This window comes from Carettochelys insculpta, chromosome 19, assembly GCF_033958435.1.
Source record: "Carettochelys insculpta isolate YL-2023 chromosome 19, ASM3395843v1, whole genome shotgun sequence".
Classification (NCBI taxonomy): domain Eukaryota; kingdom Metazoa; phylum Chordata; order Testudines; family Carettochelyidae; genus Carettochelys; species Carettochelys insculpta.
In genome coordinates, this window is record NC_134155.1 from 7,659,005 (window position 1) to 7,678,186 (window position 19,182).

The following is a 19,182-nucleotide window of genomic DNA, read 5'->3' on the forward strand; positions in this document are numbered from 1 at the left end:
TAGGCTACTAAGTGTGTGGGTTGCTCTGGGCGGGGTTGGTCTGCCGAGAGGGGATACCAGCACTAGCTTGTGGGCCCTTTCTCCCCAAGATAGATCGTACTGACTGCTCCTGGTTCCTGTGCTGACAAGTCCATTCTGCGCTGTGCCCTGTTGTCTAAGTAACCTTCTGTTCTACCTGCTGGCTGAAAGGTGCATCGGACTGTGGGTGAGTGTGCAGTGCCCGGTGACTCCCCACCGCTTTGGTGATAGTGTGTTCTGGTTTTGGATTAGTATAATCCTTCCCCTGAAGTGCTCAAATTTGAATTTGGGCATTGGAGCCTCACTACTGTGGCTGCTGCCGCCTTACCATTCTCCCATCAGAGATGCCATTGTAATGAGGCAATTTGAAGCAGGCGAATGAGAAGCTAATGTACATATTCAGTGCCTCATTAGCATAACAGTGGCTGTGTGAACAGAGTTTGAATTGCAGATGGCCAGTGAAGATGGGGGCAGCTTCAAAATAAGCTTCCCACTTCAACTTTCCCTTACTCCCACAGAACTAGATGGGAGTAAGGGAATGCCAAAGTGGGGCGCTTATTTCGAGGCTGCTCCCATCTTCACTGTCCATCTGCAATTCAAAGTCTTCACTTTCAAATTTGCATGTCTGCCATTGTGCTAATGAGGTGCTGAACATGCACATCATCGCCTCATTAGCCTGCTTTGAATTGCCTCGTTACCATGGCACTGCCAACAGGAGAGTGGCAGTGTAGCAGCAGCCTCAGTCTCTGGGTCTTGTTGTAATAGAGATAAGAAAGGCAAATGATTTATAGTTGGAAATAATCATTAATTGTAGAAAAATATTAATGTGTAAAGATAAGCTTAAGTTATAGTTGTATTAGCTCTTAGTTTTAATTCCTTGGTACTTTGTACAGGAATTTGTTCTAGCTTTAACATGCAGTTTTGAAACATGAAGGCCTCAGTGGAGCAGCCAAGTCCCTATACTTGGATATTCATTGTACTCTGTGTCAAAAAGCTCATTTTCCATTTCCATTTCAGTATTCTAATGTTCTGCCCTGTTGACAACCAGCATTGAGAAAATAGGCTCTCTGTGCAATTAGACGTCAGTATGAGGAGGAAAAATTACCAGATAGAACAAGAGACTTACCGAAACTCAGCAGCTGGAAAAAGTTCACTTCTGTGGTACATTTGGATGTGCGATACCAAGACAGATCACAGTGTAATTGCTTTTAATCTGTGGAGTAATTGTGGTGATGTGCAGTGATTCTGTACATGTCAGCAACAGGCATAAAATGATTCATTATTTTTCTTTTTAAAGAAGTAATTTTCTGTTTTCATTGCACTAAGTTTAACTCCCTATATGAGTGGCAAAAGTTTATCTGTTAAAATATTTCAGTCTTTGCAAATGAACTACATAGGATGTTTAAAGAACTTTTCTTTATATTCATGAGTGAATATTGTTGTTCTAGAAGTTTCTTTATAAGTATCTAAGCAAACTTGGGTATGCATTTTCTTTGTAGTGATATCACTTAAATGTCTTTTTTTAAAAAGACCTTGTTGTGACTCAGATTTACTTATTTTTGCATACAGTGGAAGAGTCAGATATCATTGATCTTGAAAAACGATATTGGCTTCTGAAGGCTCAGTCAAGAACTGGACGTTTTGATTTAGAGACATTTGGCCCATTAGTTTCCCCTCCGATTCATCCATCTCTGAGTGAAGGTATGGTCATGGATACAAATACTCACTCTATGCAGTTGTATTGCTATGGTGCTTGTACTAGTATGCTCCAGTTTCATCTCAGAAATGCTTATTTGTGGAACTCTAAAAAGCCAAGCTCTGTCACAGATGTGATGTTGCTTTCTTAGTACTTTCTTTTTCATGCATTATTAAAGCTTATGTGGAAGGAAGATTTGTTTCTTTCAGCTCTAAATATTCAGAAAAAGGATAGAAAACAGTTGAGAGTGCTTGTTTATTGACAAATGTAGAGTGATGAGTAATAGTTCCTCTGAGATGCATACATCTGAACGATCAGGAAAGCTGACAAATGTTCTGATGTGTATTGTTTAAATTACCTTATAATTCTTTGAAATTTCTTTATTGAAATTTTCTAATATTCAGAAAATTATTCCATTGTGTCTTCAGCCAAGAATATGGAAATATTTTTTAAACGCCAAGTAGTTTCATCTGTAAAAGCGTATTCAGTGTGCTCAGCTAAGAGGTTGTCCTACAGCCAATTAAAGAGACCTTTCTTTATAACAGCTCAAGATAAAAGAGGGGAAAGTGACTAGTTGGCTCAGAAGCTCGGTAATGGGAATACAGAGCCCAGCCATTCGTAACTAGGTTGGCTCTTCAAAGCCCAGCCAGGTTGGTAGTGACTGAAGGTTATAACCACATAATCATTTTTGGGTGTTCTGTGGTAATCAGTTAGGTCTCATTCCACTTGTTTATGAACTGGTGTCCATATCACAAAAACTACCACAATTGTTGTTCTTTGACAAGGGTTGGCAGTGTTGGTAGCAACTAAAAACAGGGACAGTATATCCTCAACTAGATTGTATTGTCTTAAGTCTCCAACAAAGCAGATATGCTGTTCAGTGCATGTAAGAATGTGCCCCTGAAATGAGCCCTGGCAACTCAAGTATCCTTTCTCTTCAGAAGTGGTGTGTTTCCCTACTTGGGACTCACGCTGAGAAGCCTGAACTGTTATTGTACCTGTGTTTGTTTATTTTGTGAATGCTACACTTCTTTCATTGAGAGTAAAGATTTTATTGAAAGAAGAATTTTCAAAAACACCGACGGATTTAAGTACCACCGTCCCATTGGTAATCCTAAGTCAGTAGTTCTCAGAGGCCCAGGAGCTGCAAGCAGGTTTCAGGGAGCCACCAAACAGGATCAGTGTTAGACCTGTTGGAGCCCAGGACAGAAACTCAATGCCCCAGCACTTCGGGCTGAAGTCTGGGGCCTGGAGTCCTGCCAGCTGTGGCTGAAGCTGATGCCTAAGCAATGTGGCTTTGCAGGGACCCCTTGGCATGGGGCCCCAGGCAGTTGCTTTGCTTACTACCTCCCTAATGCGAGCCATGGCTTATATACACACAGAAAACCAGTTACTGTGACACAAGTGGGCCAGGGAGTTCTTATGGCATGGTTGGGAGGGCTGCAGGAAGAGAGAGATTGAGAACCCCTGTCCTAAATCATGCAGAGCTAGGTTAGTAAAGGTGCAGGAAGATGAGATGGGCAGTAAGGCATTTTTGAAAATCCCATTGGAGCCCCTCTGCGTTTTGAAGTGCCTGAGGTCCTTTAAAAATGTGGCCGTTCGGTACTTTGGAAGAATGTATCAAGGCAGTCCTGGGAACGAAAGTTATTTCCCAAACACACAAATGACTTGTGTAAGTCATTAAACATTAGGAAGATAGTATGGTCTAAAAACAGGCTGTTGGCCAGGAATTCTGAGTGGTTTTTTTGTTTTGTTTTGCTTTTTAATTCTTTCCTCTGTGTAGCCCAGTGTAAGTTACTTAATATGTTTTTTTTGGCTTCCTGTCTATCAAATGGTCATAATAATGCTTAATTATCTGCCTCACAGGTGTTGAGAATTAATTACTGTAACTAATGTTTGTACCTTGCTGTGAAGATGTATAAACCATTATGTAAGTGCTAAATATTGTTTGAGATTTGTCTGATCAGACTCCGTGTGTGGTGATGCTTCTGTGGTTTGTAGGTTTGTTTAATGCCTTTGATGAAAATCGTGACAATCACATAGACTTTAAGGAAATCTCCTGTGGGTTGTCAGCATGTTGCAGGGGACCCTTGGCAGAAAGGCAAAAATGTGAGTGTGCAAAATACTAAGCTTCTAATTTAAAAAAAAAAAGTTCAATTTTGTCAATCAAATTTATTTAATTTTTTTTTCCATACTTGTGAAGGAGATAGAAGAAAACAAATAAAATTATATCTTGAATTAAGTTTATGAAGTATATGAAGGCTTTATTTATTAAACATGGTAAATAGGCATTAATTAAATGTATTTTTATGAGTTATTCTATGACATCATTCCAACTATAAATCTCTGTCGAAAAAACTTGTGGCATTCAGGAAGTTATTTTTGGCAGTTTAGCTTTGCTAATTATTCATATGTACACACTGTATTAGCATGTACATGGTGCTAAAGTCTGCATCCCATTATATAGAGAAGAAAGGAAAATGTAAACTGTTGGTATTTTCAGTAAATTGTGCTCATGCAATTTATTTACTAGGCTGTAATTGGTATGAACCAGTTGGCTTTACTGTCAGTCTCATTCAGCTGGCTCCTTAGGGGTTTCTTGTATTTGTGATGTATCGTAGTAGTTGAAATAATTATGGCATCTATGTTGCTTAAAAATTGTCAGCTAGCTGGAAAATTATTAATGCTGAAAATGTTTATTCTATGCCCTGTTATATCAGGTAGTAAGGAACTGAGAGAGTCTGAATTTCATTTGAGCAGAGAGGGATCTTGTTTCCCTCTACCACAATCCAGAACTCACAATTACGTTGTGAGGTTTCAAAACAGTCAGTTAAGTCATGTCCTTGTGACTTTGCAGGGTTTTGTCCTGTAATGAAGTTGATCAGCCCAGTGGTCCTGATTAGAATATTAGTGCAATAACTTTCAAAATCCAAAAATAATTCTTCCCCCCCACCCCGCCTTCAGTTTGCTTTAAGGTTTTTGACGTTGACCGGGATGGAGTTTTGTCTCGCACTGAACTTAAAGAAATGGTAGTTGCACTTTTAGAAGTCTGGAAAGATAACCGTACTGACAAGATACCTGTAAGTCATGTTTTAAATCCCCTCCTATTGTTTTCTATATTTGCCTTTGCCTTTGAAAAAATAGGAATCAATTTTAGGTTTCAAGTATGAATGTTATTTGAAGATAGATGTAACTAAAACATCCTCTTTAAGTGTCTGAATTGAAGAAAGTGATGTATGTAGATGACTTCCAGTAGTCTACCTTACACTGATTCTAACAAAAGTACAATTACTGTCTGTAATTTCTGCTTAGGGTACAAAGGGATGTGTAGATATAAAAATATGGCTGACATCAAGGCAGATATCCAGATATTTAATAAAAATCACTGAAAGCAAAATATTTACTCTTTTTCTCCTCTTGTTGTGGCTAACTCTAGAGTAATGTATAGGCACATAACACTGTCTTTTCTCATTTGTTTGTCAAGGAGTTGGTCATGAACTTGTCTGAAATCGTAGAACACATTTTGGATGCACATGACACCACAAAGGTGAGCACTTGCTAAACCAAGTCAGTCAGTTTTTCACTGAAACTTTCTAGGCAGATGCATTAGAAAAAGACTCCATATTTTTTACAAAAAGATGCATTAATTAGAATGTAACTTTAACAAAATTTTCACCATCTTTATTAATGATTAATTTTCTAGACTGGCAAAACAGTTTGCCTAATGGATTGAAATGATTGCTTTTCTGTAAGAATGCCTAGCAAAATGGCTGTCCACCAAGATGGAAGTTGGTTCATGCTTCAAGAGGGTGGTGGTGTTAAAATCAGATGTGCTTGTGTTCCACATGCCTTGTTTTGTGCATCAACCTTTTTGCTTCAGAGCAAATATTCTTAAGGGTTGCTCTGGTGAATGTCAAGTGAAGTAAATGGGGGGCTCACAGTGTGAAATAACACTTGTGAAAATCGGGCCCAAATGTATATAATCAAATAAAATTAATCACCCTATGCTGACACTAGAATGTACATGCGCTTAGTACTGCTTTAGTAAATTTGTCTTTTTCTGGGTGAAGAAATGGCTTTATACATCTCATTTTGCTTTGCTGTTAAAAACAAGAAGTCATAGATGATAAACAAATGAATAATAAACTCCAAAGTGTTCATTGTCTCAGCATCTGTCACATACTCCGCAGCAGATAGGAAGATGAATAGTTCTATCTCTCAGGTGGTCATTGGTGGTATATCACCTAGAAATGCATAAAATTTTGCCTTGTGTAGATATATTACATTCAGATCAAATATATTTTACATTATTTTCATTTTTAGTGAAGTACATATACCTGTATCATAGCCAAGGCAGGAGTCCATAAAACGTACTCTAGCAGCAGTTATCCTGACTTTTCCTTATAGTACAAAAGTTCATCAGTCTTTAAATAATAAAATTAGTATCTAGTTCTTACATAGTTCTCTTTTGGGTATTTTATATACATATTGGATAACTAAAATATTTGAGAAATGCACTTTTTAAATCTTATTGGTTCTGGATGATACGACCTCCTCCAGTATGCATTGACTTTGATTCCATGATTTCATTCATTGCCTCATAACTGTTAGTGGGGAAGTTCATGAATCATAGAACCCTAGAACTGGAAGGGACCTCAAGAGGTAGTGGGTCCAGTCCCCTGCACTCGCAGCAGGACCAAGCACCACCTAGGAGGTCACCCCTTACAGATTTTTGTCTAACCTACTTTTAAATATCTCCAGTGATGGCGATTCCACAATCTCACTTGGCAATTTAAGTGCTTAACCATTCTGACAGCTAGGAAGTTTTTCCTAATGTCCAGCCTACACCTCTCTTCCTGCAATTTAAAACCGTTGCTTCTTTTCCTACCCTCAGAAGTTAAACGGAATAATTTTTCTCCCTCTTCCTTGTAACATTCTTGTAAATACGTGAAAGCTTTAAACTACAACTTACTTATGAAGCTATCAACTATCCCTAGAAAAGCTTAATTACCTTTGAGTAATTGTATACTATACCTATTTGCATTCCAGTGAAATTGTTGATCCATCATCTGGTAGAAAGAGCCTTCCATTATCATAATAGGAAAAGTAGCTACTGGGATGCTCTTTCCAATCAGGTTTTTACAGTTTGGCTCACAGTGAGGATAGTCTCTGGCTAAGCATGTTGATGACCCATTCCCAAAATGTAGATGAAAGGGAAGAGACCTTACCTTTTCAACACACATTACATGTAGGCTATTGGACCCTCCCAGTAGATTACAGTAGTAGCACTGGATAAAGCTGCTGATGTGATAATTAGGTAGGTTATTGAACTCCTATACACATTATCTCATTTTGCCTTTGAACTGTGGAAGAAATAGGTTGTGAACAGTGATTTATTAGCTATCCCAGCTGTGTAAATGTGTATGCAATTGCATCTCACTAGGAAAATATCAAATTGAGCCTTTTAGCACACTGTTTAAAAAATTGGAAAGCTTAAGGCAGCTGAGCCATGTCATACTACAGTATCATGTGATTTCTTGTTTATATTTATAATCTTAATTCTTGTTGATCTCTTGAGTTGGATGTATTTTATATTCACCTGTGGCCAGCAATGCTTTGTGCTGCTGCCAAAGAATTAGAATACAGTTTGTATAACTGACATTTGCAAAGCTGTATTACAACTTGACCTTTGCTTTATCACTTGAAGTATTTTGACATGAAACAGGAGTTTTATTAATGTTACCGACAGTGAAGATTTGTGGGGGAGAAAAAAGCAGAACTCTGTAGTGTTGTGAAATGGCAGGGCAGTTTTTAAATGCATCCTTTATTTCTGTGATAGGGTAGTGTTACCAGTTAGTCCACCCTACAACTGGGTGCGGCCCTTTGAGGGTATGAAAAACCCAGTAAAAAGATACAAAGATCTACAGAGGACAGGCATAGGGTAGAAGCAGCTCCAGGAATTCATTGTGCTTCAGGTTTTGTTGCTTTACTTTTTACGAATGTGGGGCCTGAAGTCTTGCACGCAAGCCGGGACAAGGCTTCACCCTCATCCAACCAATTGGGAAGGAGTTGGGGGAACGGAAACAGTATAAAGGCTGCCTGTATCCTCACAGCAGGGTAGGTGCTGCTGAACCCTCCAGAGAGGGAAGCTAACTGAAAAAGTTTTAAACTGAGGGTAACTGGGAAAAGCCTTGTAGCTAACTTAAGTCACAAACCTAGCTCTTGGAAGAGGTCTTGGTGGGGAGCTCTGGCTTGAAGGGGGATAAGATTGATTAACATAAGGTCTTAGGCATTACTGTAGTTTCAGAGGCATGGCTGAAGGGGAAGGTCTTGCTTGAAGGAGGTGGGACTAACCTGAATCAGCTAGGTCTGGGGCATAAACCTAGCCCCAGGAAAAGGGACAAGACAGATTACCCCAAGGAAGGAAGTATGAGGTGAACTCCATCTCCAGAGATTGAACTGAGGGATGATTCTTGTTTGGCGGACATAACTCCCAATCCTAGAGTGAGAGGGTTAAGGGAAGGGCTAGGTTTAAAGTAGGGATAAGACAAACTACCATAAGGTAAGAACCAGCCCTGGTTCAGAATGAGGGTGGAGAGGGAAGAACTCTTGCTCAGTGGCAGAGGACTTACTGAAGACAGCAAGAGATAGTGGAGTTATTTGTCACAAAACAGCTACGCCTACATCTCCACTGACCACAGATCAACCTCTCAGGCACGTTCCAGGGTAAACGTCAACCCCAGAACTCCTTGCAAGTGGTGAAGATTAAGGAAGGTCAACGGGAGGTGCACTCCTCTCGACCTTCTGCTGTGAAGATAGGCATGGAAGTTGATGGCTGAAAAGTCGATTTTAGGTATGCAGCTGGTGTACCTAAAGTTGCATATCAGCTGTCGACCTTCCGGCTGAGTATAGACACAGCCTAATGATCCCCTGCAACATTGCATCCTGACGCTAGGAAGCATTCTGTAGGTGAGGTGTGATTACAAGCCCATGTCAGCTTAATTGTCAAGAAGGAATTGCATTATTTTCCTCCTTTAAAATGTTTCTGAAATAATCACGTTAGGAAAATTCTGCTGTTTTGCCATGTAAATATCTACATTCTGATTTAAAAGAATTGTTACTAGGATCAGTTTAATACAGAACTCAACATATTTGGGTTCAATGGAAAAAAACTGAAAACAAGCAGTGCTTTTTGTAAACTCTTTGGAGCTATTTTCATACTACCAGTATTTTTCTGAAGTGCAGATTATAAATTATGATGATGAGATTATTGAAAGAAAAATCTACTTTAGAATCTTAAAACAATTAGACCATAACCCTGCGGTCAACTTCTGTGCTGTTCTGTATGAATGTAGCCTTGCAGTAAATGAGTGTTCTTACCATTCATCTGGATCCTTCTGTGCAATTTTGGTCACAGCTTGTAGAAGTGTGGTTAGGATAGATATTGGAAACAATCTTACAGGATTATGTTACAGAAACAAAGATTGGTAGCTTTTGTTGGGTGCTAAGTGGTTTTTGTGTGACATTCATGTGCTTCAACTAAAATAAGCTAAAACTGGAATCTGGATTTAATCTCATTCTTGTCTGAGATGGAAGTTTTATATCAATTATATATGCTAATCCCTTCCCAGACACTTACTTTTCATATCGTATGTGACGGGTTTACATGCAGTTTACACAGAATGAGGTATAGTTGATAATACTCATTATTTCCCCTCTCCTCTTTTTAATGTAGCTTGGACACCTCACTCTAGAAGACTATCAGATCTGGAGTGTGAAGAGTGCTCTTGCCAATGAATTTTTAAATCTACTTTTTCAGGTACATTTCACACAAATTTAAACATTTGCAATATGGTAATTAACTCATGAGCTTTACTTTCGCCATCACTATGTGCAGCATCAGCATTTGTCAACTCATGAAGTTTGGTCTGTTTAAATATTGTGGGTTTGTAAGAGTGCACTAGTTGCTTGTTATTCACTTAAGTGGGCTGAGATGCCTGAAGCCCAAGCTATTAAAAATAGAATATGCTGTATATAAGATGGAAATAAATATAAAGTGTAACAGTGGTTACATGCCCCCTTAGAAAGGCTAGTGTTCCAAATCTTCCCTAAGCTAGTAATACAGAAAATGAAAAAAATCTGCTGCTGCCGTTTACAATAATTTTTTTTGCCATTTCCTTAGGCATCATCTAAAGAGCCTAAATAAATAAATATTAATGTATAGATATGACTAGTGCACAAAAACAATATCACATGCTCTTCACAAGGCAAGTAAACCTGGATTCAGAAGCTCACAATCAAATGTGTATTGAATTTTAAAAATCCAAAGTCATGCCCAGTTTCAGAAATTCTGCAGAGCCACATTTCAAGATTGTCTTAATTTAGGCAAAATGTAGTCCCACAGAAACATGTATGGGGCTCCATTCTGAGTTTATCAATGCCATTTTTTAATTAGTTACATGGTCTCAGGTGAAAAGAGTATCTTTCCTCCTGGAGGGGTGAGTGCAGGGAGAGTGGGTGCAGCAAAATAAAAAATAAGACTTCAGATCCCTCCCAAACCCTGGGCTATTGAGCCAGCCCTTTCTTCAAGATCTCTTATGTAGTCATTGTTTCCAAGGTAACTTTAGCTATTGTGACGATGGTACTTCTGTCAAAATTGGGCATGTGTATTGCAATCTTCATTTTTGGAAGCCATCAAATGTATTTGGTGCTTAACTAGTATCTAATAAACATACACGTGTTTCAGAGCTAAAATTAATAACTATTGTCCAGCTAAGTGTCTCCAGCAATGAGTTAGTTGTATTTGTTCTTCAATGAGGGTGCATCTTCACTACGGAGAAGATTGACTCTTCCAGACTTCAATTTAGCGTGCCCAATAGGGATGCATTAAATCAAACTTACCTGTGTTGGCACTGGTACTCCTGTCTCCTGTTAAGAGTAAGGGAAGTCAATGGGAGTGCACACTCCAACCGATCTCCCTTAAATGGCATGGAAGCCTGATTTAAGGTACATTAACTCTAGCTGCATAATTAATGCCGCTAGAATTGTGTACCTCAATTCACGTTTCTGCTGTATTGTAGACCTTCCCTAAGTGTTCAGAATTTTCATTCTCCTAATGATACTTTTTTAATTAATTTTTTTGTACCTCCTCCTTGCTCTCTTCATGAATCCACTAAAAGTAGGAACCCCCTACTTCCCCCCCGCGAAGCTCTTCTCATCTAAAAAGCCATCTCCAGCTCAGCATGCTCACTGCACAAGACGTTAGACTGAAGACCAGGACGCTAATCCTTGCCTTTGATGTGTTTGTGCCGTCACTTAACTTCTTTGTGCCTCAGTTCCCCATCTGTAAAATGGTGATGTTTATCAGTCTTAATGAAGACTTTGAGCCATACAGATGAAGAATGCTGTAGAAATGTGAAGTATTTTGTTATTTGTTTGGTCTTCATTGCTTTAAATCAAACCTTTTAGTATATTGGTTTGATAACATCGGGGTGGCTTATTTTGAAGAAGCTGATGCTAGTATGCTGTAGAATTAGTTTTAAAAAAAAACAAACCTAACATCAGAGCCAGCTGTTATAGTTGTTGGGAAATCTGTCACTTCCCAGCCGCTAATGACCTATCTTTTATTTAGAGTATTAGGATACCAGCTCTCTCACTGTAATACCAATTTAAATCGGTTGTTCTACCAATCATTAGACATCTCCAGCTGAGATTCAAATTGAGAGCCTCCAAAGACACATGGAAAGCATGGAATGAGGAACAACCAATCTGGAAACTGGCTCAAAGACCAAATGTTTTGTTGGAGAAGACCCACTCTTCCCCCGACTCTGAGGAAAGTAGAACCAAGGTGGTCTTTCCCCACATGACATTAGGGAGAAACTGCAGAGTTGTTGTAGCCTGTAGGAGCAGATGCAGATGAAAGCAAATCAGGGCCTGCTGCACTTGGGGGGAATTGGGATTAAAATGGGTCCAGCTAGAGTCATCCCTCCCCCAACATGCCCGTGGATGCAGTGGGACACTTCCCTCTGCCGAAACTAACATCCAGGTCTCTCCCCAGCAAGGTGGCCTGAGATGCCGGGGTGGGGGGGAACAGCACTGGGGGGCCTTTCCCCCTCCATACCTTGCCAAATGCGTCTCCACTCTTCTTTCCACTTGAGCTTATGCCTCAAATATAATAATATTGGAACTAATACAAAGTTTCGCTTTGTTCTTCTGTGTGTTCTATCACTTTCCCCTATCCTGTGTCTTCTCTGTTTCAGGCATAGTTTATTGCTAACTGTGTGTCCTCAATGCCAAGCATTATTGGGCCTTGTTCTTGGTTTGTTCTTAGTTACTACTGTAATAAACATGATTGTTAATAATTAATGTTAATTTCATGTGAATATATTAGTAGAAAATGAATTTTAATACTTTATTGGTATTGAAACTGAGTTACTTTTTTTGTTTTTTTTTCTTTCCTCCCCCATAACGTGGTGGCCAGGATTCTTTTGTTGAACAACCCAGTTAGAAGATGTTAAAAATTTCTGCTGTACAATACAGCTAGATTATTCTGCAGAAGATGATCAGGGAGATGGGACTGATTTATAAAAGAGAAGGATCTCGTGGGATATAGATGTTCATACAGAGAAACCTTAGGTGTAGACAAGCTCAGATAGAAATCTTAGGCTGAGGCTTACATTTTTGTGGTTGCCAACTGAGATAAATACTAGTAGTGGGATAAGCTGCAGAGAGTATGAACTTTTCTCGCAGCGGAGTGGCCATGCCTTCCTTGTTTTGTAGGAGAGGTGGCATGGTCTAGAGATCCAGCCAGTCGCTGGACTGGGAATTGGAGGCATGGATTCTGGCTCTGTCACTGAATGGCCTTGGGCAAGTCCTCAGTTTCCTCACAAGCAAAACAGAGAATGATACTTGCCCTCCTTTCTGTAGCATTTTCACATCACCAGAGGAGAAGACCTACAGAAGAGTTAAACTAAATACTGCATTACTTCAGTACAGCTGTCATCTTTACCTTTGTCAGAAGTTGGGTCGGATTTGTTTATTAAAATTGATTAACGTTCGGGGTGAATGTAGTTGGGGAAGTCTGCATGGGCCTTTTAGTACTTACTTCAATTTTTTCTAAGTTAGTCCTTCCTTTTTCTTTTTTCCTTGGGCATCTATGTTGGGGCTTACCTTTGGTGAAATAGCACAAACAGGATCCTGTGAGTTCAGCAGTTTAGTAACCTGCTTGGCTAAAACCATGTAAAAAACTAATCTTGGCTGTGAATCCTCTGAGTTGAAATCATCTATCATCACTCAAAAGCTGTCTCTAAAAGATGTCTTTGCATGGAAGATGCTCTTATTACTTCTTACCTACTGTCTCATTCATAGTCTGACACCTTTATGATAAGATTTACCTCCCTTTTTCTGCCTAGGTGTGCCATATAGTTTTGGGTTTAAGACCTGCTACTCCAGAAGAGGAAGGACAAATTATTAGGTATGCATTTTATTGGAAAAAAATATTTTTATAGCTTCCTATATGAGCCACAGTTTCAGTATTTGGCTTGTTTTCTTGCAGCTGCCATGTTTCAAGTAATGACTTTGTATTGTTTTCTTAATCCTTTTACACAGGGGTTGGCTAGAACGGGAAAGCAGATACGGTCTCCAGCCAGGGCACAACTGGTATCTCATTGCAATGCAGTGGTGGCAGCAATGGAAAGAATATGTCAAATATGTAAGTTTAGCGATAGCTCATGTTAACACAATGAAGTTTCAACATTGTGCAATTACATTTTTGCATGTGTTGATAAAACAGCAGAGGAAGAACAAATGACTGCTTAATCGATTATACCAATATGTAAATAAAATAGAATGCTAGAAGTTAAACATCTCTTATCTGTTAGAGGAAACACATTGATTTAGAGAATCACGGTTGCACACTAAGCTGTGCACTAAGATCTCATCAGGCAGTCATACTTTACATTTTCTTTTCCATCATTGCTGCTTTTTAAAGTGATTGTCAAAGAAGAGTTCTCTTGCCAATACACAGTCTCCTTGTTCTGACTGATTTATTTGGTGAAGTCACATCCCACTTGGCCCTTGAGATAACTATTGATAATAATTAGGTCCCTGCTAAATTCAGAGCCATGAAAAACAAATTGTGGACCATGAAATCTGGTCTTTTGTGTGCTATACGGATTCAGTGGGGGAGACCAGCGTTTCCAAATTTGATGATCCTGAACCAAAAGCGCATTGCAGGTATCTTGCAGGGTTATTTTTAGGGGGTTGTGGTATTGCTGCCCTAATTTCTGTGCTGCCCCCAGAGCTATGCAGCTATCCAGGCACCCAGCTCTGAAAGCAATGCCCTGCCAGTGGCGATTGACAAGTAAGGATGGCGGTGCCATATTATCCCGCCCTTACTCTGCATGGCTGCCTGCAGAGATGAGTGTCTGGAGAGTGACTGCTGCTGACTGAGGGCCCAACTCTGCAGGCCTCAGTGCAGAATTAAGGTTGGCAGTATTATACCATTCTGCCCTTACTTCTGTGCTTCTGCTGGTGGTGGCTGCCATTTCCCAGCTGCTTAGCTCTCAAGGTAGCAACACCTCCAGCATCAGCATGGAATTAAGGGTGGCAATGTCACAACCTTCTTCCTAAGCTCCTCCCACCACTATCATCTTTTGTGACCTCTCACAGCTCCTTTTTGAGTGAGAATCACTACAGTTAGGACAACATGACATTTCAGATTTATATAGCTAAAATCATGAAATGACCCACTCTTAAAATCCTGGAACTGTGACATCGACCAAAATGGAGCATGAATTTTATAGGGCCCTAAAAATAATGGATGTGATTTTTCATGTCACAAATAAGGGATTGTACCTTTGCTGAATGAATTGAGGGGGATTTTGATGATGATTTGTTCTGTGTACAAATGTCTTGATACGTGGCAATGATGGAAAAGAAACAGGCAAAGTACAAGGTATTTCTTTTAAATAGGTGTGTTACCAAAAGTTCATGAAAGTGAATGGAAATGAGGCTGTTCCTTAAAGACTTTACCATAATAACATAAAATGAGAGCATCTTTGCCAACTTCATATACATGTGAGGAGGGGGGAAAGTATGTAAGAGGTGTTTGAGACAGGAATAAAAAAAGCTAGCAATGCACTCAACCACAAATAGAGATGAAAAAGTGAAATAAGTTGTTGCTCAGAAGAGGATGTCTTTTAATAGCTAGAAAAGGCTGTCATAAATAAAAATGTGACTTGTTTTATAAATGCAAACAGATAAAGACAGTCCAAAGGTTAGATAGTGTTCTCTGGTAATTACTGATATGATTAGTTGTTGATACACTTAGTGTAACATACGGTGACTTAATGGACATTTTGACTTGCTTGACATGCTGAGTAGTTTGATCCTTGTTATAGTGTTAATATTCAGAGGCGCATAGGATTTCATGCCTAATACCTTGCTTAATTCCAGCATTTCTGAGATTCTCTGTGCATAGGTAGTGGCTTACAGTCATCTATACTTTGCCACATAAAAAAAATGTTCAAGAACTGTGTAGACCTTCACAGATACATAAGTGAAAAGTATGTCCTAGGTAGCGTTTTTCAGTTTTATGTTTGAACATTTTGGTACTCATTTGTCTTTTGCATGATTTTGCATTTAAAAGCCAAGAATTTTCAAGGAGGTCTTTGTCAGATGCAACTTTAACTAGCTTTCTCCTTTTTTCACTGTTGCAATAGTGTTTGTTGTATTAATTTTCTTTTTGTTGGGGTTGTAAGGACATTCCATGGCTCTTTTAAGATCTGATTTGTTATTTTTAATTTTGCTTTCTAACCTGGGGAGATTGTCTTGTGGCAAATATTGTCTTAGACTGAGTGAGACTCTTTTCAGATCTTTTCTTAAGTGAGTAGAAGTTTTGCTTTTGGATGACATGAGGTCTCCCCTTCACCTTGCCCTAAGGGTGAGCAAAAGTGCCTCTTCAGTGCTGGCTCTCCAAAGAGTGAGACAAGGAATCCAACCTTCATATCATACTGGCACTGAAAAGATTTATAGCTGGACCATCATGACATGACTGTTTTCTTTACCTAATACAAAATCTTTTGCTAGTGCTTGATGTTAAAACTTGTAGTGAAGCAGCATTTTGTAATGTTCATGCTTTGCCTACCTCTAATGCAGATTAGCAAGGAACAAAGTTAAATTTTCCTGAAAATTTTCCTTAGCTGTTTAGTTCATTTTGATGAGGTGTAGTGAACTTCATCTTCTGAAAGGGAGAATTCAAGTGAAGTGCACATTTTTGTCTAGTAAAAGATTGCTTTTTACTGCAAAGTAGAAAAGTTGTCCTAAAGGAAAATATAACATTTAAACAATTCCATTTGCAGCATTTCCTGAAATCTAATAAAAATGCTAAGTGATTTATATTGAACATGTATGTCAGATTTTACAGTTACATTATTGTAGGCTCAAAGTGCATTATAGAGCCATAAACTCTTATGAGCTCGTCCTAGTTTTGCGTGGTTGCTTGTTGAAACACTATTCCATAGTAACCTACTTTTGTTCCTATACAGACTGTTCCATTATGGTCTCAAAATAGTTCTGATTTGTTCCTTTACTGGTTGCTTTTTTCCCTGCCATATTAAAAAAAATATTTAAATCAAGTTACAAAAAAAGCTAAGACTGACTGTGCGTAAAGTGCATTTAATTTGGTGTAAACCGCATTGAACTCGCTGCCACCCACTGGGTTTGTTTTGTTTTTGTTTTTGGTGGCTTTTTTTTTCTTTTGAGAAACAAATATAGAACGGGGTTCCCTTGGAAAAGGTGAGCTATGCTGAAGTAAAATAGGGAATAGACTTAAGGCATCGCCATTATGGTCTTTGTTGATAATGGCCCAAAATAAGGGGCCTGTAACATGTAATAGAAAGTGAGACTTGGTGGCAACTGACAACTTAAGATTTTTCTTACTTGCACCTTTCTGTTCTGTAGCCTTGAGGGATAGATTCTAAACCTAGTTAACAAATTAAGCAAGCCATATGGATTGGCTAAACTAAACCTTTTTTCTAGCAACATCAAACACAGCAAACAGCTTGGAAATTTACTTGCCAGATCACACTGACACTAAAAGACAGAGAGAGCGTCTTGAATGATGCACTGCAAAGTGAATGATTTAAATAACTAATCAATAGATCCACTCAGCCAGATCTACAGATTTCTCTACATCATTTTTCTCCCAAAAAGCAGTTTTCTTTATGATGTTTCAGCCTTATAGGTAGGCCCTGCATCATCTACTGGAACTGCTTACACTTGACATGTTTTCCCTTCTTTACCCAGGGAATGAATTCCTTAAAAGTATTCCCATTTAGGGTCTCTCTTAAGCCCAGGAGTTGTGTGTGTGCGTGTGCATGCATGAGAGAGAGAGAGATGAATAATGTCTTCCCTTTTTCTTTCCAGTCCACTTCAGTGTTCCTTTCTGTACTGCCTCCGTCCTTTCCTATATGTTGTCTCTCCATCTTAACTAACCCCTCTGCTGTCCTTGGTCCAGTTCCACCAGCACATAAGCACAGAACAAAAACAAGCCAATCCAGCTTGTTTCTTTTTTTGCACATTACTTTTTAGTTTGCTGAGAAATTGAAATTGAAAGCCCAGAACTTTTCAGTAAGCAAGAGCTAGTAGGTAGGCTGGACAGTCTAGAACCATTCATTCATTTTATGAGTCTGTAAGTGTAGCTGTACCATATTTGTGAGGAGATGTAATTGTAACTTATTTTAAATGAGAAAATTTAGTGTTTTCTTTTTTAATGATCAAACATTCAATTTAAATAAAAACTATCAATTTGTATCCACACTGATTGAGATTATTAACTGAACCGTCAAAGCAGAAAACATCAATTGACAATGATGGTTAGGGAGCCCACGTGAGATGGGGACAAGCTTGGATTCCAACAGAGCAGGAGTTTTCACTTGGGTTTCCCCCATTCTAGGTCAGAGCTAGGGTCTATCCTTGGCGGGTCTCTGCTTTTTTTAATGCAGCCCTTTGAAATGTTCTGGTTGTGTCTCAGGAAACACAGGAATGGGAAAAGAAAACAGTTTCCTTCCCAGCTGCAGGTGGGAGTAAAGTATGCATGTGCGTGGCTCAGCTGAGTGGGCGTAGCTGTTTACTGTCAGAAACCGCACATTTATTCACAGACTTAAGTTAACTTTTCATTGCTCTTTGGAGCTTTTAACAATCCAGCCCCCCAACCCCTTCAAAAGAGACACTTCTAGAACCAAGGATCAATTGTACAATTTTGAAATGTTCGTAGTCGATGACAGTAGCTGTTTAAAAACATGCCATTTCTGGGTTTTTGTCACAAAGCAGTCTTATCTGTTTTTATAGTTATCTGTGACATACACCGATATAATATACATCTATTATAGTGGTTGGGATCGTTATTAGCGCTATTATCTTCATGCCATCAATGGGAGAATATCTTTCTGTAGAACACCTTGAGATCATTAGAAGTAACCTTGGTACAATGTATAATGATGTATTTACTCTATACATGAGTAATTTTAAAAGTCCAGTTTTATATTGGCCAATATTTCACTTTTCTTTTCAACAATTTTAGGATGCTAACCCCGTTGTGATAGAACCCTCATCTGTCTTGAGTGGAGGTAAGAATTCACTCATAGCTGCTGCAACCCATACATCAGAACAGAGAGAAGACAAAACAGGAGGTCTAAATTCCTTCTCTGTCACAGAAGAAAAGATTTCAGATAATATATCTACTGCATCAGAAGCTTCAGAGACTACTAGTAGCAGTAAGCATAAAATCTTGTTCCCATAGAAGTTTAATCTAGGATGGGCCTCGAGGGACCTGAATAGTGCATGGGTTCCTTCAGACTGAAAAGTACCATGAATGAAGTTTTAGAAAAAAATGAGCTGACTCTGGACTGTTGCTCTAATAGTGCATTTGAGTCTGTTTGCTAGGTAAAAGAGGATAGAATTATTTGAATAACACTTTTTTTTTCTTTTATGCTGTTAATTATTCTCGAAATTATCATCCCATCACTGTAATTTTCCAAAATAATTTTTTCAGTTTCTCGTAAAGTTCTGTCTGTCATCAAGCAGTGATCTCAGATCCCTTTACCTGTGAAGTTGCAGACGAGCTCAAGGGCATTAAAATATAGGACAAAATGTCTTAATTTTAGGTCCCATGGGAACTAAAATAATTTGTTAAAAAATTTCCTGTCGTTATAATATCATAATGTTTCCCAGCTAAAGTAAAAGTCTCCAGAGCTAATACAGGTTGAACCTCTGTAGTCCAGCACATTCTTATCTGGCAGCATCCATAATCCACCATGATTTTAATTAGTTGGGTGACCACTTATCATTTGGGTGACCACATTTCCTGTGGTCATATCAAGTTTGTTTCCAGCCACCAGTCCTGTTTCTCAGTATTCTGTACTGTTATTTAGCTGTAATTTACCCCTAAGTCTTCTAAGAGCCCAGTC

The 19,182-nt window shown here is 38.9% G+C and overlaps 1 protein-coding gene across 3 annotated transcripts in view; it reads left to right on the forward strand.

Moving 5' to 3' along the window:
• Nucleotides 1–19,182, forward strand: part of USP32 (ubiquitin specific peptidase 32) — a 175,327-nt gene that overhangs the window by 109,526 nt on the left and 46,619 nt on the right. For 2 of the 3 annotated variants that reach the window (XM_075013828.1, XM_075013829.1), the window contains exons 6-13: nt 1,588–1,719; nt 3,716–3,823; nt 4,679–4,794; nt 5,199–5,261; nt 9,450–9,533; nt 13,126–13,187; nt 13,322–13,424; nt 18,297–18,489. In XM_075013828.1, the coding sequence (XP_074869929.1) occupies nt 1,588–1,719; nt 3,716–3,823; nt 4,679–4,794; nt 5,199–5,261; nt 9,450–9,533; nt 13,126–13,187; nt 13,322–13,424; nt 18,297–18,489 (861 nt within the window). The remainder of the gene's footprint in view (nt 1–1,587; nt 1,720–3,715; nt 3,824–4,678; nt 4,795–5,198; nt 5,262–9,449; nt 9,534–13,125; nt 13,188–13,321; nt 13,425–18,296; nt 18,490–19,182) is intronic. The other variant, XM_075013830.1, reaches the window with a different exon arrangement.